This window comes from Balaenoptera ricei, chromosome 2 (genome assembly GCF_028023285.1).
Source record: "Balaenoptera ricei isolate mBalRic1 chromosome 2, mBalRic1.hap2, whole genome shotgun sequence".
NCBI lineage: Eukaryota > Metazoa > Chordata > Mammalia > Artiodactyla > Balaenopteridae > Balaenoptera > Balaenoptera ricei.
Window position 1 is genome coordinate 69157716 of NC_082640.1, and position 19912 is coordinate 69177627.

General features: G+C 41.7%; 1 protein-coding gene across 7 annotated transcripts in view; it reads right to left on the bottom strand.

Annotated features, from left to right (window-relative positions):
- The window catches only part of IQCH (IQ motif containing H), a 213489-nt gene that overhangs the window by 22447 nt on the left and 171130 nt on the right, over positions 1-19912 (bottom strand). For 6 of the 7 annotated variants that reach the window (XM_059912952.1, XM_059912956.1, XM_059912955.1 and 3 more), the window contains one exon: positions 2274-2444. The exons of the other annotated variant lie outside the window; for it this stretch is intronic. In XM_059912952.1, coding sequence (XP_059768935.1) covers positions 2274-2444 — 171 coding nt within the window. The remainder of the gene's footprint in view (positions 1-2273; positions 2445-19912) is intronic. 7 annotated transcript variants of the gene reach the window in all.

Here is a 19912-nt window from a genome sequence, read left to right on the forward strand (position 1 = left end):
TCTGAATGTGCCCTCATTATCACTGTAGTCATATCTGTGTATTTCCTTTCTCTTGTCTTCAAAGGGGGCTGTCAACTGACTGTAAACCTGATGGCATCACAGTCTGTTCACACTTGTTCAGGAGCTTCAGTTTGGTTGTAAATTGTACTGTGCGTGCATGCGTGCGTGCGTGATTCTTTTAAAACTTACCTGTCACACGTGCACATACACATAGGAGCACGTGTGTGCACACACATGCACAGTGGCACCAGGGTTAGAAGCTCCATGTATCTTTCTAAAAACAAAAGCACTTTCAATTTATCCCTACATCAGAAAACCTGAATAGCTCTTCTTCAGTGATTGTAGAGACATTTGAATTATTGAAGATCATAATGTGTCCCTCTTGTGTGTGGGCAATTCCTAAAAGTGTTTAAGACTCTTGATCACAGGAGAATTCCTGTATGTCACCTGTAGCTAGGATTGAAATCTATAGGCAAGATGGGGAAGATGGGAGAGTGCTTCTGATTCAAAGTACAACTTCTGCTTACAGCCTTCTGAAGCACCATACTTAAATGCAGCAAATTGTCTTTGGAAGTCTTGCGTTGAATATTAACTCAGCTTCCAGCTTCCTTTTGGAAATGGCATGGAGATAGGTTCACTAAGCCAGAAGGTGTCAAGTTCTACTGCTGTCCCTCCCTCTGGCACTGAACTTAGGGTCTTGTAGGTCCCTTTGGTGAGGACAGAGGTCACAGGTGGGACCGAACCTGGGAAATTCCTAGCAAGGTCCTGGGACCTAATTAAAAGAGGCCTGTTTCTCATTCCTAGTCCAACTCTGCTTCTCTTCTTAATAAGCAAAGAGATCTAAGGGATTCCCATGAGCAATGGTACCTCATAGGACAAGTGGATTGAGCAGGAGAAGGAGGCTGTCGCCTGAGCCCCCCAAGACATCTGGCACCCTCTCCAGTTTACCCTTCCAAGTGTACACTGAGTTCCTGCCAAGGAAGGTGATGTGGGGATCCTGGGCAGAGTCAAACAAGTGTTCTTTAAATCCAGAGGTGTCTCTTGGACCCAAAGAGACTCAACAGAGAGGCAGGAGATGCTGCTCTGAAAAGATATCTCTAGGGCACTGGAGTGGGGGTCCTATTAACCACTGGCATTCCTCTTTTATCTGCTTGACATATTTGGACCTCAAGTAGAGCTTCATTTGCAAAAAGGGCACGAAGCCCACTATTTTAAGAGAAGGCAGAAGAAAGCCTCTGGCATTGTCAGAGCAGCTGTGGCTTGAGCCCCAATCTGCTCTCATATCCCACCTACAGGAAGGGCCATCTGGTCCTCTTGAACTCTGCTCTCCTTCCCCAGGACCAACCTAGCCCACTGTCCCCACAGAGGTTTGCCCTTTGTTATCCAGGGTCCTGAGGTTGGTAAACCTGAACCAGTCCCAGGACTACTGCCTCTAGCCCCCTAGAGATGGCCTAGTGATGAGAATGGGGGATTGGGCCACAGATCACAAGGGGCCTCATTAACCAAGCTGAGAAGTTGGGATTTTCCTGAAGATGACAGGAGTCATTTCAAAATCCTAAGTAGGGGAGCAGCATGCTCAGATTCACTTTTCGCTTTAACCACCTTGACAGGAGGCAGGGAGCCTTAATGAGAAGCTATTGTAACACTAGTGTGAGATCATGAAAGCTGAAATGAAGGCAGTATCTTTGACGGGGGAAGGAGGGGTCAGAGTTGAGGCATTTTAGCAGCTAGCATCAACAAGAGCTGGTTGCTGACTGGATGTGGTGATACAGGGTGAGTGATCAGCTTCTGGCCCGACCCACCAAGAGGAAGTATAGGGGAGGAGAGACGGTGAGTGCAGTTTTGGGTAGTTTGAGCCTTGAGGACTCTGAGACATTCTGTTGAATATTGAATCTAGGAGTCTGAGGCTCAAAAAAGAGACTGGGGCTAGAAAAATACCGGTTTTGTTGGAAGCTTCTGGTAATTGAAGCAGTGGGTATCGATGTACTTGCCCCGGGAAGCGAGCTGAGAAGAGAATGGAGGGGAACACACAAACATCCAGCCCTGGAAAGCCCCATGTTCTTTCGTCCTTCCACATAGTGCTTGCCCTTTCTGGATGCCACCTCCCCTTTCCTCCATTCATGTACCAGAAGCCCATTTTGGTAGGTTCAAAGACTTGCCTGAGATTCGTTCTTCTCTCTGGACCCATAGAGCCTGGCACACAACCAGAGCTCAGTAAATGGCAGGTGAGTATTGCTGACACTGAGGAGAATCAGGAAGCATCGGTAGCTTACCGGCATTGCTGCAGTGTTTAGGTGGCTCATTTTCTTGTCTTTCTTGGGAACAAAGCGGGGCACTTCAAGGGTGCTCAAACTGCAATCCAGGTGGCCGTTGGTCAAGTATAAGGTGAGCTGAGTCAGGGCCAGCTGGTCACTGTATGAGAGGTTGAGGCCTGTTGCCCACACCTGAGTAGAACAGGAGCCAAAGAAGTGAGGGTGTGATGAGCCACCAGGAGAGAAGGCCCCCACCACCTCTGACCACCCCAAACCACACCAGACCCAACTACAACAGTGAACATGTGACTTAACGGAGTAGATGTTTTTGCTTCTGTTTCTCCTTCGTTCAACTGAGGGAGAGAGTCTCCAGTCTGATTCTCGTCAGAAGATTTAAGGTTCTTGTGGGAGGTTACACAATTGGAAATACCTGTCCAAGATAATCTGATGGAGAGGCCTGGTTCCGAAAGGCTCATGTGCACTTTTATTTTTCTGCCTGTGGTTTGTCACTTCTAAAGTAGCCAGTGCAATGCTTGCTACTGAGAAATGAAGCTGGATGGGAACTCCAGAGGATGGGGAGTTCAAGCAGAGCAGACAGAGGGGGAAAGAGTGAGTACATATTAGAAAAAGGCAGTTTGCCCTGAGTGCGTAAATAATAGAAAAGGGCAGTTTGCCCTGGCTTCAGAAAAAGCAGTGCTGGCTTCTCTGGGAATCTCAACATGATTCTTAAGGGAAACTTAGGGTTGGCCTACAAGCCTTAGCTCTACCACTATTTTTACCTTAAGGGTGCAGGAAAGTCACTTCACCCACCCTACAATGTCACAGTATCCTCAACACGGAAACGAAGATAGCATCCACCCTAGCTGAATCCCAGGGTCATTAGAAGGATACTATGATCAATAAAAATTAACATGCTTTGATAAACAGATATATATAAGCAATAAGTTACTCTAAGCTACTAGATAATTGAGTAATGTCCATTAACACCTTTGACAGATACTTAACTGAGCATCCACTATGTGCTAAACTGCTGATGGCAAAGTGGGTCATATGGTACCCTCTCTCCTCTCCTGTGGCAGACCGTCCTTAATTTCTCTTGTCACCCCTCACCCCTACACTGAATCCAGAAGCACCCCCAGAATCCTCCTGAGTTCAATGCTCAAGGCATATTATTGTGCTAGTTATCTGAGTGTAAAAGGTAAAGAGACACATCAAGAATGGGAAGACAGATAGAATCATACTCAATTGATTACAACACAATGAATACTTGATATGATAAAGGGATGGAACAAAGTAGTACCAAAGCAGAGAAAGAACAGACAGGCTGAATTTGTCTAGTTTGAACTCAGGGCTGCATCATGGAGAAGGTAACATCTGAGCTTTGTCAAGCAACACAAACATGACCAATTCCCATGTATCAAGTACCTACAGTGTGCCAGGTGCTTCACAAACATCTTAGATCTTTATAATAACCTTAAAAATAACAGCTCCATGTCATGGATAAAGAAACAGAGGTTCAGAGAGGTACCCATGTCCACACAGCTAGGAAGTGGTGGTGCTGGGATCTGAATCCAGTTCTGCCTGGCTCCAAGTCCACCCTCTGCCCTTTCCCTGCTGGTGGAGATGGCATTAATCCTGGCCCAGCTAATCCTTACCCAGGACTAGTTTCCCACTCACACTAAAAGCTAAAGCTGCAGAGGATCAAAACGTGTTCTTGTTTAATATATCCATGCCATGGAAATGTCTTGTGGAGAAAACATGAAGTATTGTGTTTCTGGAGTATGCTGTAATTAGCAGTAATGCATTTTCACTGTAGGAAGTTGGAAACAAACACATTTTCATGAAGACTTGATTAAACAGTTTTTCCCCTTAGAAGGCCTACATGTGCCCCCCACACCAACTCGGTGTGTTAAAATACAGAATACATCTGCCCTAGAGTGGACTCCTCTCAAACAAATCTAGCAGTGAGTGACTTGAGTAAGCATGGAATGTAAATGGCATCATTATAAGGATATTAAGAGGTCAGGCTGTCAAGGCCCCTTGCTAAACTGATGCTAATTTCAGGAGTCATATTCGCACAGTAATGCCCTCTTATAATAGCAAATAAATCACATTTGCAACAATTGTTAAAAACTAACTGCCAAGGATCTGTTGCAGTTGTAAATATCCTATTTGTCAACTTAAATATTTCCTACTGTATTGCATAAAATGCAAATCAGATGGGGACAGCTACTTTTCCTTAATACAAGAAAGTGAACTTGCTGTTCTTACATGTCTGGCATTTTTTTCCAGAGCTTCTGTTTTGATGTTTCAGTGTCCTTGATCAAAGAGAAATGCATATAACAAACATTATTAATATTATGATAATAATATTAATGTCTTGGTGATGAGGATTTTAGTGGGAAGGCAACCAAGGAGTCAGAGAGCCTGAATCTGGCCCTCACAAAGAGTGCAAACTTTAATGGTTATTTAAGCTCTCTCAATCTCAGTATCCTTAAGTGTAAAAGGCAGAAATGATAATACTACCACAATGGCTTTTGAAAACAAAATAGAATAAATGCACATAAAATTCCCTTGCATGTTATAAAGTTCAATACAGATGTTATTGATGATTACTAAACATTTCCTTTAAGAGGAGTAGAATCTTAGGAGACTTATTTTCAGTTGCCTATGTAGTTATTAGATTGCTTCATTTAATAGCTGTTTTCTCCATTCATAATCATTGTGTTCAACCTCACAACTCAGTCCAGTAGGTGGTTAGGTTTGAACAAAGTTGGTATTACTGTATCTCAATTTGACCGATGAGGATACTGAGATCAAAAAGTGGTTTCGTGGTTTGCCTAAAATCATAGAGCGTAGGCCAGAACTCTGGTCTTTCTGTAGACACGAAGTGTTTTTGCTACCCTAGGCTTCCCTAACTCCTTGTCACAAAGGAAATAGAACAAATTTCTTCACGCCTTTTCCTCAACAGCAGGCTTGCCTGAATTGCTCAGATAATTGTGCTCTTCTCCATCTGGTTTTTCCATTGAAGACACCGCCTGAGGCATCTTTGTTTTGCGGACAGGGGTTCCCATTTCCCCCTCTAGGCTGTCAGCCCTTTAGGGGAAGCTGCTGAGTCTTTGTCTTCTGACAGCTCGCAGTGTCTGGGGCAGGCTGGCTCCCAGCAGGGCACAGCAGTGCCTCTGATGTTTCACTGTGAACTCCTTCACAACCTTTCAGGGACAGGGTTTCTTGAAGCTGGTTTCACATTCAAATGCAGCAAATATTCATTGAACATCTCCTCTGTGCCAGCCCCAGGCTTTCACACATATCTCATTTAATCCTATTCTTGATTTTGGATTTCACTCTTAATGTTTAGAACCTAATTTCACTCTGCATCACAATTTAGATGAGCAATGATGTACATAGAAAGGCACTACGACTGGGGATGGAGAGAAGTGGATATATTTTTCAATGTTTAGGAGGTGGCTTTGACATGACTTGTAGGACTTGAAACGCCTAGTTTGACAGGTTAATTGGTTAGATGTGAAGTTGAGGGAAAAACATCACTGAAGGTTAGCGCTGGAAAGACCCTTAAAAATCATCAAATACAGTTGGTTTATTTTATAAATGGAGCAACTCTAGTGTGAGAAGCAAAGTGGTTTGCCCTGGGCTTCAGAGCCACATATCAAAGGTGTGGGACAAGAAACCAAGGTGTCTCAGCTCCCAGTCATAAAGCCCTTGTTGTTAGTTGTTTGAATGATATTCAAAATCCATTTTTTAAAAAATGGCTAGAACACTAGAGGGATTTACATCAAGGCCTTAAGAAGCATGAGCAACATAAAAATCTTCATCTCAGCACTATTTGTAAAACTGAAAAATTGCAGCTGTCCAACATTTGGGCATTGGATAAGGAGATTATGACACACCCAAGTGATGGGATAGTCTATGATATTATCATTAAAGACAATGATTGTGACTCACTTTTGATGATGTAGGAAGATACACAAAACAGCAAGAGAAGGATATAGTCATATGGGCAATATGACTTCAACTTTGTAAAAATAATACTATATCTAGAAAAGACTAGATGAGAATATAACAAAATGTTAACATTAGTAGATTTATGGTAAGCAAAATTATATATAGACTCTCATGTATATTCTAGATCTGCAGTATCTAATATGGCAGCCACTGGCCACGTGTACCTATTGAGCACTTGAAATGAGGTTGGTTCAAATTGAGATGTGCTATAAATGTAAAATACACACCAGATTTTGAAGAATGTGAAATATCTCAATAATATTTTATACAGATTACATGTCAAAATGATACTATTCTTGGTTATGCTGGGTTAAATAAAACACATTATATATTAAAATTATTTTCATCTTTTTTTGATTACATTTTAAAATGAGGCTACTAGAAAATTAAAAATTACACATGTGGCTCACATTCTATTTCTAATTTGATTGGTTGCAAAAAAAGTCCATTGCAACTTCAGCCAGGGGCAGGGCCAGTAGGGGTGGGATGGGGTGGGGGAGAGGTGCTGCAGAGGCCGAGCTCTCTACTCCCCGACCGGCGCTGGGCTGGATGCAGTCCTCACTGCCGCTGTGTTGGGAGACTTGAGGCGGGGTGGGCGGAGCACAGGGCAGAAGGCAAACCAAGAAACTGCAACGACCTCATTGCCTTTAAACAAGCATGTGAGAACTGAAGACAGGGTCAGGCAGAGGCGAGCTTGCCCAGAATTGTTCGTTCCAAGGTTCTGGGTCCTTCTTGGGCTTCAAGCTTTGGGATGAAATGGTAATAACACGCTTCTGTGTGGCGAGGTGTGGGAGAGAGGGTCCCGGTATTGAGCTCTTTTTGCCTTAGGTGCTCCAGGCAGATGGAGGCCACCTGATCACCCCTGCTGCTTCTGCCTCTTTCCTGTGACAGGCAGGATGGATGGGTGGCAGAGGATATAGATGTGGGCAGATGTGCTAAGGCCCTACATTCTGTAACTATCTCCAAGGGCAAATGAAGTAGCAAAGAGTTTGGTCTTGCCAACCTTCTTTTATGGACATTGGGGTAGGTATGGGACTGAGAGACTAATTTATAGAATAAATAACATTTGTTGAAGAATCATAGAGTTTCAGAGCTGTCAGAGTCCATGGATGTTTTGCAGACCCATCTCTAGGTTTTCTTTCCTTTTTCATCTTTATTTGTAAGGAGAAGAATCTGACGCTCCAGACAGGGTAAGTGACTTGCTAAAGGCCCTACTCTTGGTACCAGGGTCTAAGACAAATATTCATGACTCTCAGCAAAGTCACCTCTCTGGGCCACTTTCCTCGACTAATCACTGGGGATAATAGTCCTGGTGGACCCTTCCTCAGTTGCCTCTAGATGCAGCTATGAGGCTAACTGGGAAGATTCCTAAGCATGTGTAGAATTTTTTTTGATTTGAAAATTTTATTTAGAACCTTTCATTTTGATAATAAATTTGGAAAAATAATCAGTAGGTTGTTCAGGATATTCATAGTGGTTTTTTTCATTCAAATTTTTAAATTGAAGTATAATTTACAATATGTTAGTTTAAGGTGTACAACATAGTGATTCAGTATTTTTACAGATTATACTCCATTTAAAGTTATTATAAAATATTGGCTATATTCCCTGTGCTGTACAATATATCCTTGTAGCTTATTTATTTTATACATAATAGTCTGTACCTCTTAATCCTTTACCCCTATCTTGCTCCTCTCCCTGTCCCTTTCCCCACTGGTAACCACTAGTTTGTTCTCTATATCTATGAGTCTGTTTCCTTTTTGTTATATTCACTAGTTTGTTTTACTTTTTTTAGATTCTACATATAAGTGATAACAAACAGTATTTGTCTCCTCTGACTTATTTCACTAAGCATAATAACCCCCAGGTCCATCCATGTTGTTGCTCGTGTGGAATTTTTTTAAAAGGTAGACCTCCAACTAAGGCTACTGAGAGATGCAGCACTGAGAATTCACCCACCATAGAGATGGCATCAGGCCTTTAGAACAGAGTGCAATACACAGCCTACCCTCCTCAGCAGCCTGTCGTGGCTGAGGGATGTGTGTACCACCTCCCTGCCCATGTTCATGTCTTCATTCACAGTCCCAACGTTATAGGAAACCCACCATTTGATCACTTGATTCTTTCTAGAGCAAGACCAAACCCTCAGTCAGACCCACAGCTATGCCTAAGCTATGGAGACCAGGCCACCTGCCCAGCTCTCTGCTGGCTGGGCGATACAGCCATGGGTAGCCAAGGTTCCCTCTGTCCTTACTGGTTTGGCTAAATACAGAGCTGGGGGCTTATTTCCTACTTATTAACTGTGGAGGCTGGGAATCCATTGGAGGGTGCTGAGCAGAGGAGTGACATGATATCTCATATTTTTAAAGGGTTACCCTGGTTGCGGTGGGGAGAAGAGACCATAAGGGGACAAGGATGGAAACAGGGAGGTCAGCAAGGAGGCTGTTTGCAGTAATCTGGGTGAGAGATGATGGGGGTTGGTCCAGCACAGTAATAGTAGAGGGTGGGAGAAGCGGTCATATTATAGATACATTTCAAAACTAGAACCTAAAGGACTTATTGATGGGTTGGATGCAGGTGTGAGAGAAAGAAAGGAGCCAAGGATGTCTCCAAGACTTTTGCCCTGAAAAAATGGAAGGGTGGAATTACCGTGTACTGAGTGGGAAAGATTGCTAGAGGAATAGTTTAAAGGATAAAATTAAGATTTCAGGTTTTGGTGTGTTAAGTGTGAGATGCCTTTGTTGAATGGTGTTCTAGAGGATGGGATGGGATCTCAGGCACCTTTTCTCCTTTCTCAGCTGTAAAATCAGGAGGATGTGCTTGGCTGGGTTGGAAGGGATAAAGCAGAATCAGTCCCTGTAGGGAGGCATCTTTTTCTCTGCTGTTACTTTTGGGCCTCGGGCTCAAGGGTCTCCTTGGCTGGGGAGAGGCAAGGTCTGTAGGACATGGGGCCTTCCCTAGGGGACATGCTTCTCAGCAGGTTTAGGTCAAGATGAAATAAGGCTGAGAAGGGTAGGGGCAGCTTGGTAGGGAAAAGAAGTGATGGCAGCTTGAGGGCGATAGGGACTAGAGAGGCCAGTGCCTGGAGGGAGGCAGATGTCTTCACTGGATGGAAAGAGCACTGGACCAGAATTATAGCACCTCACTGGAAGGGAGTGTTGGCCTCGCCACTTACTGTCTGTGTGATCTTAACTTCCTTCCCCTCTCTGGGCCTCAGTTTCCTTGTCTGTTAACACAGACCAGTGGTCGCTATCTCTGAGGGTTGTTGAGAAGATCCAGTGACTACATGAGATATTGCATGAGACTATTATTTTGGGGTCTGGCAGAAACAAACCTGTTTGGATTTGTTCCCTGTGTGACTGCCAGGAGCAGAGTCTGGGGCAGGAGTAGGAACTCACTTGCTTGGCTCTTGACTTTGGTATTCTTGCCTGATTCTCAGAGATAGTGTACACACTTAACTCTTCTCAGATGCTGTTTAAAAACAGGCTCCAGAATCCCGGCTATCATACAGAGAGCATACTTTATTAAGTAGCTACTAAATGAGATCTCTTCCCATCACTAAATCACCAAACAGCATCAAACTCTCCATTGTGGTAAACAACACACCTGATACTTAATTTTAAGGCAGGTGGTACACTGCACTGTAAGAATTTTTACGTAGGAAAATGTTAATGTGATTATAATATTTGGTAAGAATTGTTTGTATTACATAAAAATATCTATAGATAGGCAGAGGGGACTGCAGCCTCTTGGCATGTTGCCACCTAGTGGTGGCTTCTGGGATGGCCCAATCTCTCGGAGAGGTGAAGAACTGCAGTTACTGCTGGATGGGGCAGTCACCCAGGGCCCCCAATCAACAGCTGAGACTCCTAGTATTCCTCTTGGAGGCCTTCCCCTCTGTCTCTATTAATCCTATGTATCCTTTTGGGCACGATTTAAATCACAGCTCCATAAGGCTGTCTCTGAGCAACTAGAGTATCCATTCTCTCCCACCCACCCTGGATACTACCTTATATTGGGCCTTTGGAGTTCATGGGGCCGAAGGCAGCAAAAAATCTGGGCCCTGCCACTTAGCACTCAGGGCCCAGTAGTCCACCATGCCTAGGGCCTCCGTGATTTTCAAAGGCCTTAAAAATATTTGGATTCTGAAAAAAAGGTTACTGGCCCCCAAATATGAAAAGAAAACTATCAAATAACAAAAATATCAACAAAGTTGACATCTCAGTTAAACACAACACAACTCTTCTACACAGTTATGTCTACGTCACATTCCATGAGAGTGTGTTTGTACATTTGATGTGATGTAGGGTAATGGAATCTCTAAAACTGAAAATATTCAGGGCCCAAAGAGGTCTTTTTAAACAGCTCTGTACTGGCAGACCTAAAATGACATTCATCATGCCGACCTCCTCATTTTATGGCCGAGGACTCTGAGAGGTGAACTGACTCACTCAGGTCCCACAATTAGGGGAAGAGCTGGAATCAAGTTTCCTGATTCCTGCTCCCGCTCTTTCCATGACACCTAATTGCCAGCATTCATAGTCCAATTTCTATATAGTGCCAGAAGCTTCTCTGTGACCTTGGAAATTCTTTCAGGATGTGTAGGAACTATATTCAAAATTAATTTTGGGATCCAAAATGGAAAATATTGAAATTTAAACCTGCACCATCAGCAGTTGTACTTATGTTTTCCACTTTTGTAAAAAAATAAAAATAAAAAAAATCACAAAATTTTTAACATACTCTTGCCTTCTCTGCTTCCTTTTTCCAAGCTTCTTCCACTACCTGTATAAATTTATGATTCTCTATTACTTTTGAGATTGATGGCCTAACTGATATTATTTGTATCCTTTTTTTTAATAATATATTTTTAAAATTTTTATTTATTTATAATTATTTTTGGCTGTGTTGGGTCTTAGTTTCTGTGCGAGGGCTTTCTCTAGTTGTGGCAAGCGGGGGCCACGCTTCATCGCGGTGCGCGGGCCTCTCACTGTCGCGGCCTCTCTTGTTGCAGAGCACAGGCTCCAGAGGCGCAGTCTCAGTAGTTGTGGCTCACGGGCCCAGTTGCTCCGCGGCATGTGGGATCTTCCCAGACCAGGGCTCGAACCCGTGTCCCCTGCATTGGCAGGCAGATTCTCAACCGCTGCGCCACCAGGGAAGCCCTATTTGTATTCTTAAGGTACAGAATTACATACTCATTTCTTTTTTCCTTTTAAGTATTTCCTCACTTTTTTTATTATGAATTTTTGGAAGGCCATTTTCTTATTTTGACATTAAGCAGTAAGCTATAATAAACATGAAAACCCAATTTTTATAACCTGTTATAGGTTTCTGGGACTAGTAATTATATATGCTTCTTCCATGCCAATTCAATATAATAATCCCATGCTGTGTATAGTTTATTCTTCTTCAATTTTCACACTATAAATGTCAGGACTTTTGAATGATTTGCTTAGTTGAGAAGTGCTCTTTTGAAGTTACTGCAAATGATCTCTAAAAGGCTTTTGTGTGGATTTTCACAAGGCAGAAGGCTCTTGTTCTGGAGCTCCCATGGGGGAGGATTCCTGTGCCCAGTCCTTGTGGACATGGAAGGCTGTCTTGCTAAGTGAGGTGGGGATGTGCATGAAGCAATGGCCGCATCAGTGCAATGAGTTGGCAGCAGAGTTCGGCATTCCCTCCCAGTTTCCTTGACAGCTCCAGTAAACCAGAATGTTTTATAAAGAACAACCTTGGTTGCAGACTGTGTGGACAAGAAACACAGGCTGTGGCCTTGGAGCTGATCTTGTCCAGCCTCCTCAAACCCCAAGCACAAGACTCCAAGAGGGGTAGAGACAAGAGTTCAGAACTCTTGATTTCAAGCCCAAGGCAAGTTTGTTTACATTTGGGAAATTCCTGGAGAGGAGAATCAGACCTGCAGCAGGGTCCTCTGATTCATATCTGAATCCTGCATAAAAGCTAGCACAGCACTCCTGATATGTATGTGCAATAAATCTTTGTTGGATGATTCCATTAAATAACCCAAGGAAATAAATCTTCCCTTTAAAACACAGACAGGAGAGACACCACTTCAAACCTACACAGGTGGCTGAAATAAAAAAGACAATAACAAGTGTGGGCAAAGATATGAAGAAATAAGAACCTTCATGCATTGCTAGTAAGATTGTAAAATGGTGCAGCCACTTTGAAAAACAGTTTGGCGGTTCCTCAAAGAGTTGATGTAGAGTTACCATATGACCCATCAATTCTACTCCTAGGTATGTAACCAAGAGAAATGAAAACATGCTTACACAAAAACTTGTGCATGAATGTTCATAGCAACATGATTCATAACCATCAAAGAGGAGAAGCAACCGGAATGTCCATCAACTGATGAATGGATAAACGAAATGTGGTACATCCACACAATGGAATATTATTCAGCCATTAAAAGGAATGAAGCACTGATAAATGCTTAAACATGGATGAACCTTGAAAATATTCTGTTAAGTGAAAGAAGCCAGTCACAAAAGACCACATAGTGTATAATCCCATTTATATGAAATGTCAAGAATAGGGAAATCCATAGAGGCAGAAAGTGGTTTTCAGTGGCTGGAAGGAAGAGGGTATGGGAAGTGATTTATAATGGTACAGTTTCTTTTTAGAGTAAAGGAAATGGTCTAAAATTAGATAATTATGATGGCTGTGTAACTCAGTGAATATACTAAAAACCACTGAACTGTATACTTTAAAATAGTGAGTTTTATGTATATGATATCGCAATAAAGCTGCTACACACACATGCGCACACACACACCCCAATCTCCAGGAAACCCATTCTAGGGTGGACGCCTCCACAATTTGTATGGCCACTTGTTTGAATCTAGTGGCATGTGGAAATCATGACTGAATGAGGGAGACTGTGAGAAACCATCTCCCAGACTGCCCTCTGAATTTATTCTAGGTATTCTTCAAGTCTGCACTTTAAAAAGCTTTTCCATGTGTGGGTAAAAAATACCTGCTTTATACACTAAAGCAAACTAGCACTCAGCAAGGGTTAGTACCTGGATCTCAATAAGCAGTCATGGGCTGGAAGGGATAATATATTAGCATCTGTCAAAAAGACTCAATTAGGTCTGGGGATACGGTGTCACTTTTCTGTAACAGGCAGTATACTTCCTCTGACTGCCCACTGCAGGCTTTCACTTTGTATCAGCTCCTGTACTGAGTGGGGCTGAGTGTGGTCAAATCCAGAAGGGAGGCAGGGCTGGTCAGGCAAGTGGGCACAAAGGAAGCTTTGTCTTAAACACATCTGCTTCCCTTCTTCCATCCTGTTGCTCATTCGAGGGCCCCCCAATGCCTCAGCCTGCCTTCTGTGGTTTGGGGTGCCCCCCAAGCCCTATGCCCTCCATAGTGACATCGAGTTAATCCAATAATACAATGAGTCATGACTAATTTGGTGATGGTAGAGGGCTGTTTACCGTAATGGAAGCTTTTGGATTTGGTTATCTGAGAGATGAATCTGGATTCCACGACTTTGCCTTTGTTGTCTACAGACTCTGGTGTTTGAAAGATTTGGCACCCTATCAAGCCAATATGCTGTCTTTGTTGATGGCAGCAATATTTAGAAAGCTGCCTACTTGACCACATGGAGGACAGACTCTAGGAGGGAGACTTGGGGAAGGAAAGAGGAAGGGGAATTAATGTATATTAAGGGTCTATTATGTACACGGCACTCTGGTATTTTCTCATGTCATCCTCACAACAACCTTGTGAAGTAGATATTAACACCCCCATTTTATAGAAGTGGAAGTGGAGGCTCAAGGAACCCAGAAACCTGCCCCAGTTCCACAGCTAAGTGGCAGGGCTAGGATTAAGGTCCAAGTTTGCCTGGCTCTGAAGTCCAGGTTTTCTTCCCATGCTTGATCTTGGAGATTACTCTCCACCTGGCAGGGAAACAAATGCTTGGTAGAAGTGAGAGAGCACCGTGCTGCTGGCAGTCACATCCAGAATCTCCACCAATCACTCGGTGGTTCTGAAGCCAGAGAAAGGCCTGTGGTTTACCGTGGAACTTTGGGCAAGCCACTTAGCACCTTTCTGCCTCGCCTTCCCCATTATTTGTCTGTAAAGCACTTTGAGAGCCTATAATGAAAGAGCTTTATAAAGACAAAGAAATAGGGGAACTTCCCTGGTGGCACAGTGATTAATAATCTTCCTGCCAATGTAGGGGACACGGGTTCAATTCCTGGTCTGGGAACTAGACATGCCGTGGAGCAACTAAGCCCGTGCGCCACAACTACTGAAGCCTGTGTGCCTAGAGCCCGTGCTCCGCAACAAGAGAAGCCACCGCAATGAGAAGCCTGTGCAACGCAATGAAGAGTTGCCCTCACTCACCGCAACTAGAGAAAGCCCGCGCGCAGCAACAAAGACCCAACGCAGCCAAAAATAAATAAATAAATTTATATTAAAAAAAAAAAGACAAAGAAATACTGTCCTTCAGTGTAAGCAAAAAGTCGAGGTTCCTACCTGTGATCAATAGAAGTCCTGTGGCACTTTCCAGAAACATATGGGTGGAGCTTTAGGGCTCCACAATCACAAGTGATTGTGAAATCACTTTCTTCATATCTCCTTCATCAACAAGTGAATAAAAAATACAAAATACATATATTGATATTTTCGCCCCAAATCTGAGACAGCATATTCTTTGGTATACCATAAGTCTTTAATATGAGTAGAGAAGTCTTACAGTTATTTCTTTGAAAAGTGTCTCTTTTATATTGAGCCTCGTTAGAACTGTCCTCTTATACACACTTCTACTTATGGAGGGAAGGGCTCTTAGTAGCTGACACAAGGGGTTCAAAACCCGCTCCTTTCAGTTCAGGGAAGACCTGCAGAAAAACCCAGTTGTCCTCCTTGGTGGTAGCTGCCAATTCCATGCTCTTCTTGGAGCCACATGTGACTCTTTTCTCTATAATTCCTTTGTATTTCCTGACAATGTACTCCCCATGGGAGGGGAATTCTGTTATTTTATTTGGACTTTTATTTTGTACTGGTTCCTGATTTATCCTGTTCAAGTTTCAATGGGTTGGTTTGATATTATTTACATATTAAGACTTTTGTGAAGAAATTGCATAAGGTTTAAAAAACAGACATAAATAAGTAGTACTCTAGAGTGGGCTAGGAATGTGGCATGATAGGGGAAGACCGACTCCCTCAAAAAGTGAAGCCATTTCATTTATTTATTTATAAGGGCTTGGAATGCTAGGCAACACAATGAATCTTATGTTTAAGAAAGCAAAATATATGTTTAAAGGAATATACATATTGTTAAAACAGTTCTATTTATGCAAACGATTCATGTAACTTTATAAAGGTTTTCAGGGATTTTAAAGGATTTTAAGTGCTGTGTTAGACTGTACTAGTAACAGATGTTCAACAGCATGTTTAAGTTTTTGTTTTACTGAAAAAGCAACAGATTACTCGATATTTTCTTTTAAAAAAATCATACCAAAGCCACCACATTTTAAGTATAGCTCAAATTCATTATTTCTAAAGAGCATAAATGATTTAAAATAACATAAGGGCTCCTAAAAATAGATATTACTGTAGTGGAGCTCGAAGAATTTGTTTGCTAAAGATTCCCTTCAGAGTCCCAGTCTTTTGTGTCACTTCTTGTTCTTTTTCTATGAAGACAGATGGTGTCAGTAATTGCCTATATATTTAATTAAGTTAAAAAGCTACAAAGTAAGGTTTTGGCAAAAAGTAGGATTTTGTGCTATGAGCAAAGGAAGCAGAAATTGATAACATAAGATACTATTCCTCACCAAATACACATTTTGATATCCATATGTGTTGGAATGTGAGATTGGATTTCATAAATCTAATGATTAAAAAAAAAAGGGCATTTATTCTGAAAGATAAAGCCCATAATAGAAATCTAGATGGCAGTTCTCTTATATTTCTGACCAGCTAGATGGGAATGAGTCTACCTCTATCCACATCACCTCCAACATTAGCCTGATACTCAGTGGTTATTCTAAACTCCTCTGACACTCAGGTTTTTGCCTGGGATTTTTCACCTAGCAGGTTAATCACTGTGAAATTATTATGGAGGGAAAAGCAGTAGCTACTTGTAGAAAGTGGTTTGGAGAGCTGACTTAACCATTCTTGTGGTGTCTGTTTTCAATGTTCCCATCCCGTGAATCCACCTTCTGGCTTAATGGCAATATGGTGCTCCCAGCTGTGGTGCTATGTACGGGCTTGCTCATTTAAACTCTTAAAGCTTAAAAATGGCTACCACAATACTGATTTTATTCCATTTCGCTTAGTCATTAACATTTAATGATTACCTTATGTGCTGAGCACAAGGATGGAATATATTAAAAAAAATAGGAGATGTGTTTTCTGGCTTTAAGCTGTTCGACTCAATTCAACAAGCATATTGAGGATATACAAGAGGAACATACATTTTCTTTGGTGATGGTGGTTGAGGAGGGGGGAGAGACTTACAAAGGAAGTCACCATCAATTCAGTGCAGTACCGTGGGGAATATCTGCTGTGAGAGAAGGAGCATGGGCTCAGCAGGCAGCTAAATCATGGTTTGAACCCTGGATTTGCCACTTAGTTGCCCTGTGACCTTGAACATGTCACTCTAGCCTCAGTTTCCTCATTTGTAAATTAGAGATAATAGTACTCACTTTTCAGGCGTGAGGATTAGGAACACTACATGTAAAATACATAACAGAATGTCTGGCACATGACAAAGCTTCAATAAATAGTTGATATTATCATTAATAATTACTCTGGCTGTCAGTACTCTACCTCAGCTCTGAGAAGCTAGAGAATGAAGTGGCACTGAAGGGGGATTAATTAAGGGAGGTTTCCATGAGGAGTTGGATTTTGAAACATGTTTCGAAAGAAGGGAAGTTGTATATTGATAGAAAAGAAAGGAAAGGCCAATTGTAGGAATGAAGGTGGCATGTGGCAGGCAGGATGAGAATGCCTTTATTGAATATGGGAGTCACTAAGCAGGTCAGTTTGCTTGTTCTAGAGAGTACTTTGGACATGATCAGTGAGAAAAGCAATTAGTGCCACATGGTGGGAGAGGGATGGTTCACGGTTGTTTTAAGAAATAGGTGAAGCCTAGAGCAAATTACCCTGTACTTTGTCACCTCAACCATATGGTTCAGATAAAATTAAATTAGAATGAATGCTAAGGACAGTTTCAAAACGGAAAATTTATCACACAAAAAGTCTTGACCACAAGTGACAGTTGGAAGTAGGAAAGGGCCACTCAGCTTTGTTTATGTGATGCTGGTGGACAAGTTGTAACCACATGTATGTGGAGAATGTTTTGGTCTGTCTTAGCATCAGCAGGGAGACTTTTCCTTTCTCCCTACCTGCGGACCTCCTGAGTCCTACAGAACCGTGGCACCTCCTGAAAAGTTCAGGATGCAGTGTGAATGCCCACATTTGCCCTTCCTTGGCAATGTTTCAAGTGATTAAATTTAGTTAAAGACCTCCAAGTCCAGAGAGAAGTGCCTGGGTTTCATTCAAAAGGAAGCAAGGATCTCCACAGTGAGAGCAGTCATCTAAAGAAGTCCGGGGTGGGGCGACTAGACATAAACAGAGGAACTGGGTCTATTCTTTGTAGACCAACCAAAGTCCTAGCCAAGAGCTGATGTTTAGGCTTGGGTTCAATCTTTCTGAAGGTTAAGGTTTACAATGTAAGGGGGTTAACCCAACATTTAAGGACAGTCACATACGGTAAGATTGTATATAGCAAAGCTGGTCACTAGTTTACCTGCGCTATTAGTGTTAAGAAACAGAATTGTAATTTTCACTATAAAAATTATTATCATCATTGCCTTTGTGCTCATTGCAGAAGTCATCATCCTCACCATCATCATTATTATTACTTGTATATTACAGGTCTCTTTCATTGACACAGGGATGCAGACCTTTTAAAGGGACAGGTCTTTTACTTTAACACTTCAAAACCCTTGGGATCTATTTTCCCTTCACTAGGTATTAACTTGTGATTTACAATGTGTCTATTATGGCATTTAAAAAACACTGAATAACAGGCATTTCTGTTTATACTAAAGGCCTATAAATTTTAATTTAGATATACCCTGTTAACCTTCTTACATATAAATAAAATACCTTCCCTAAAGAGAAAAACTAAATCTCATTGAGGTCCCTTGGTGAATACCTTGTATATCTTGAAGACAGAGATAGGGAGATTTTGCAAATGAGAGTACTAGAGGGGAGCTCAGAGAGAAGTATGCATTCATTCATTTAATAAATATTTATTGTGGATCTACTATATGCTAGACATAGTGCTAGGTGCTGGGTATATAGCAATGAATAGGAAGGAATTACGATATCCTGTAGACCTTGGTTTTTCTCCTCTCTGAAATAAATATATTCACTTTTGATGCTTATATATCACTTTGAGATGATAATGTTCACTGACTTTTAAAAACAATGCTAATTCAATTCAGATTCCACTCACAGTTTGAGAACCTGCTGAGGCCTCAGGTGACAGTTTTACATGTGATTATGCTGTTTGATTTAATAAGAACAGCACCTTATATCTGCTCAGCCTCTCAGAACACCCTGTGGTAAGGAGGGGAGGGATTCACCATTTGTGAATGAAAAAACAAGGCTCAGAGATGTCCAGTGAGTTGCCTAAAGTATCACAACTGCTAAGTGTAAAGACTGGGGCCAGAACCCCCTATCCATCATAATGAAAATATTTTCAGCTATCTCTCTTTTTTTCTATTCTAGGCTGATACATTTGTATTTAGAAACTCTTAGAAACAGTTTTCAGAATATATGAGACATTCTCTTATATAGATCAGAGCTTTCTATTTTTGTCTTTCTTCATAATTTGTACTTTGTAACAAGTCTCATTTCCTTCTGTAGCTACCTTATGTATCCAGGAAGGGCCATTGCTAGGAGCCTGCAGCTGTTTTTCATCTAAACTCTTTTTTCAAAATTGGATTTCCTTTCCTTTAAAAAGTTAATAACTATCAATGCTCCTAACGGAGATAGCTATTTCAAAAGTTTACAATTATCTAACAACAAAGAAGTTTTTAACCTGGGGATTTCAACAGAAAGCATCTTTGCCCGTCTATTTGTTTAGTGACTTTACATAAAAGGAACTGGAGAGTGATATATAGGGGAGTTCCTTGGTGGTCCATGGAGAGTGATACATAAATGCATATTTACATGAGGCAAGTCAGTCATGATGTTTGTAAGACTTAGATCATCATTTTTTTCCCATATGTGTTTTGTGAATTTCTACCACCACCCTTCAGAGCATCTTTCCCACTTGAAATACACTCTTTTTTACCCTCTTTCAAATCCTAATTATCTTTCAGATCAAATCCCACCTACTCTGTAAAAACCTTTCTTGATTGCTCCAAACAGAAGGCAGTTAAACTGGCATTGCCTTTTTGACGTCTCTTTCATTGTTCTATGTAGTTGTCACCAAGCTTTTCCTTGTAATTCATTTTTCAAGTGTTTCTCCCCAGCTAGATTTTGAACTCCCTAAGGGCAGGCACTTCCACTTCTTTTGCATCTTTGCAGCCTCTCTTGTAACTACCATAATGTCTTGTACATACTAGATGCTCAATAAACATTTGTTCTTTCCT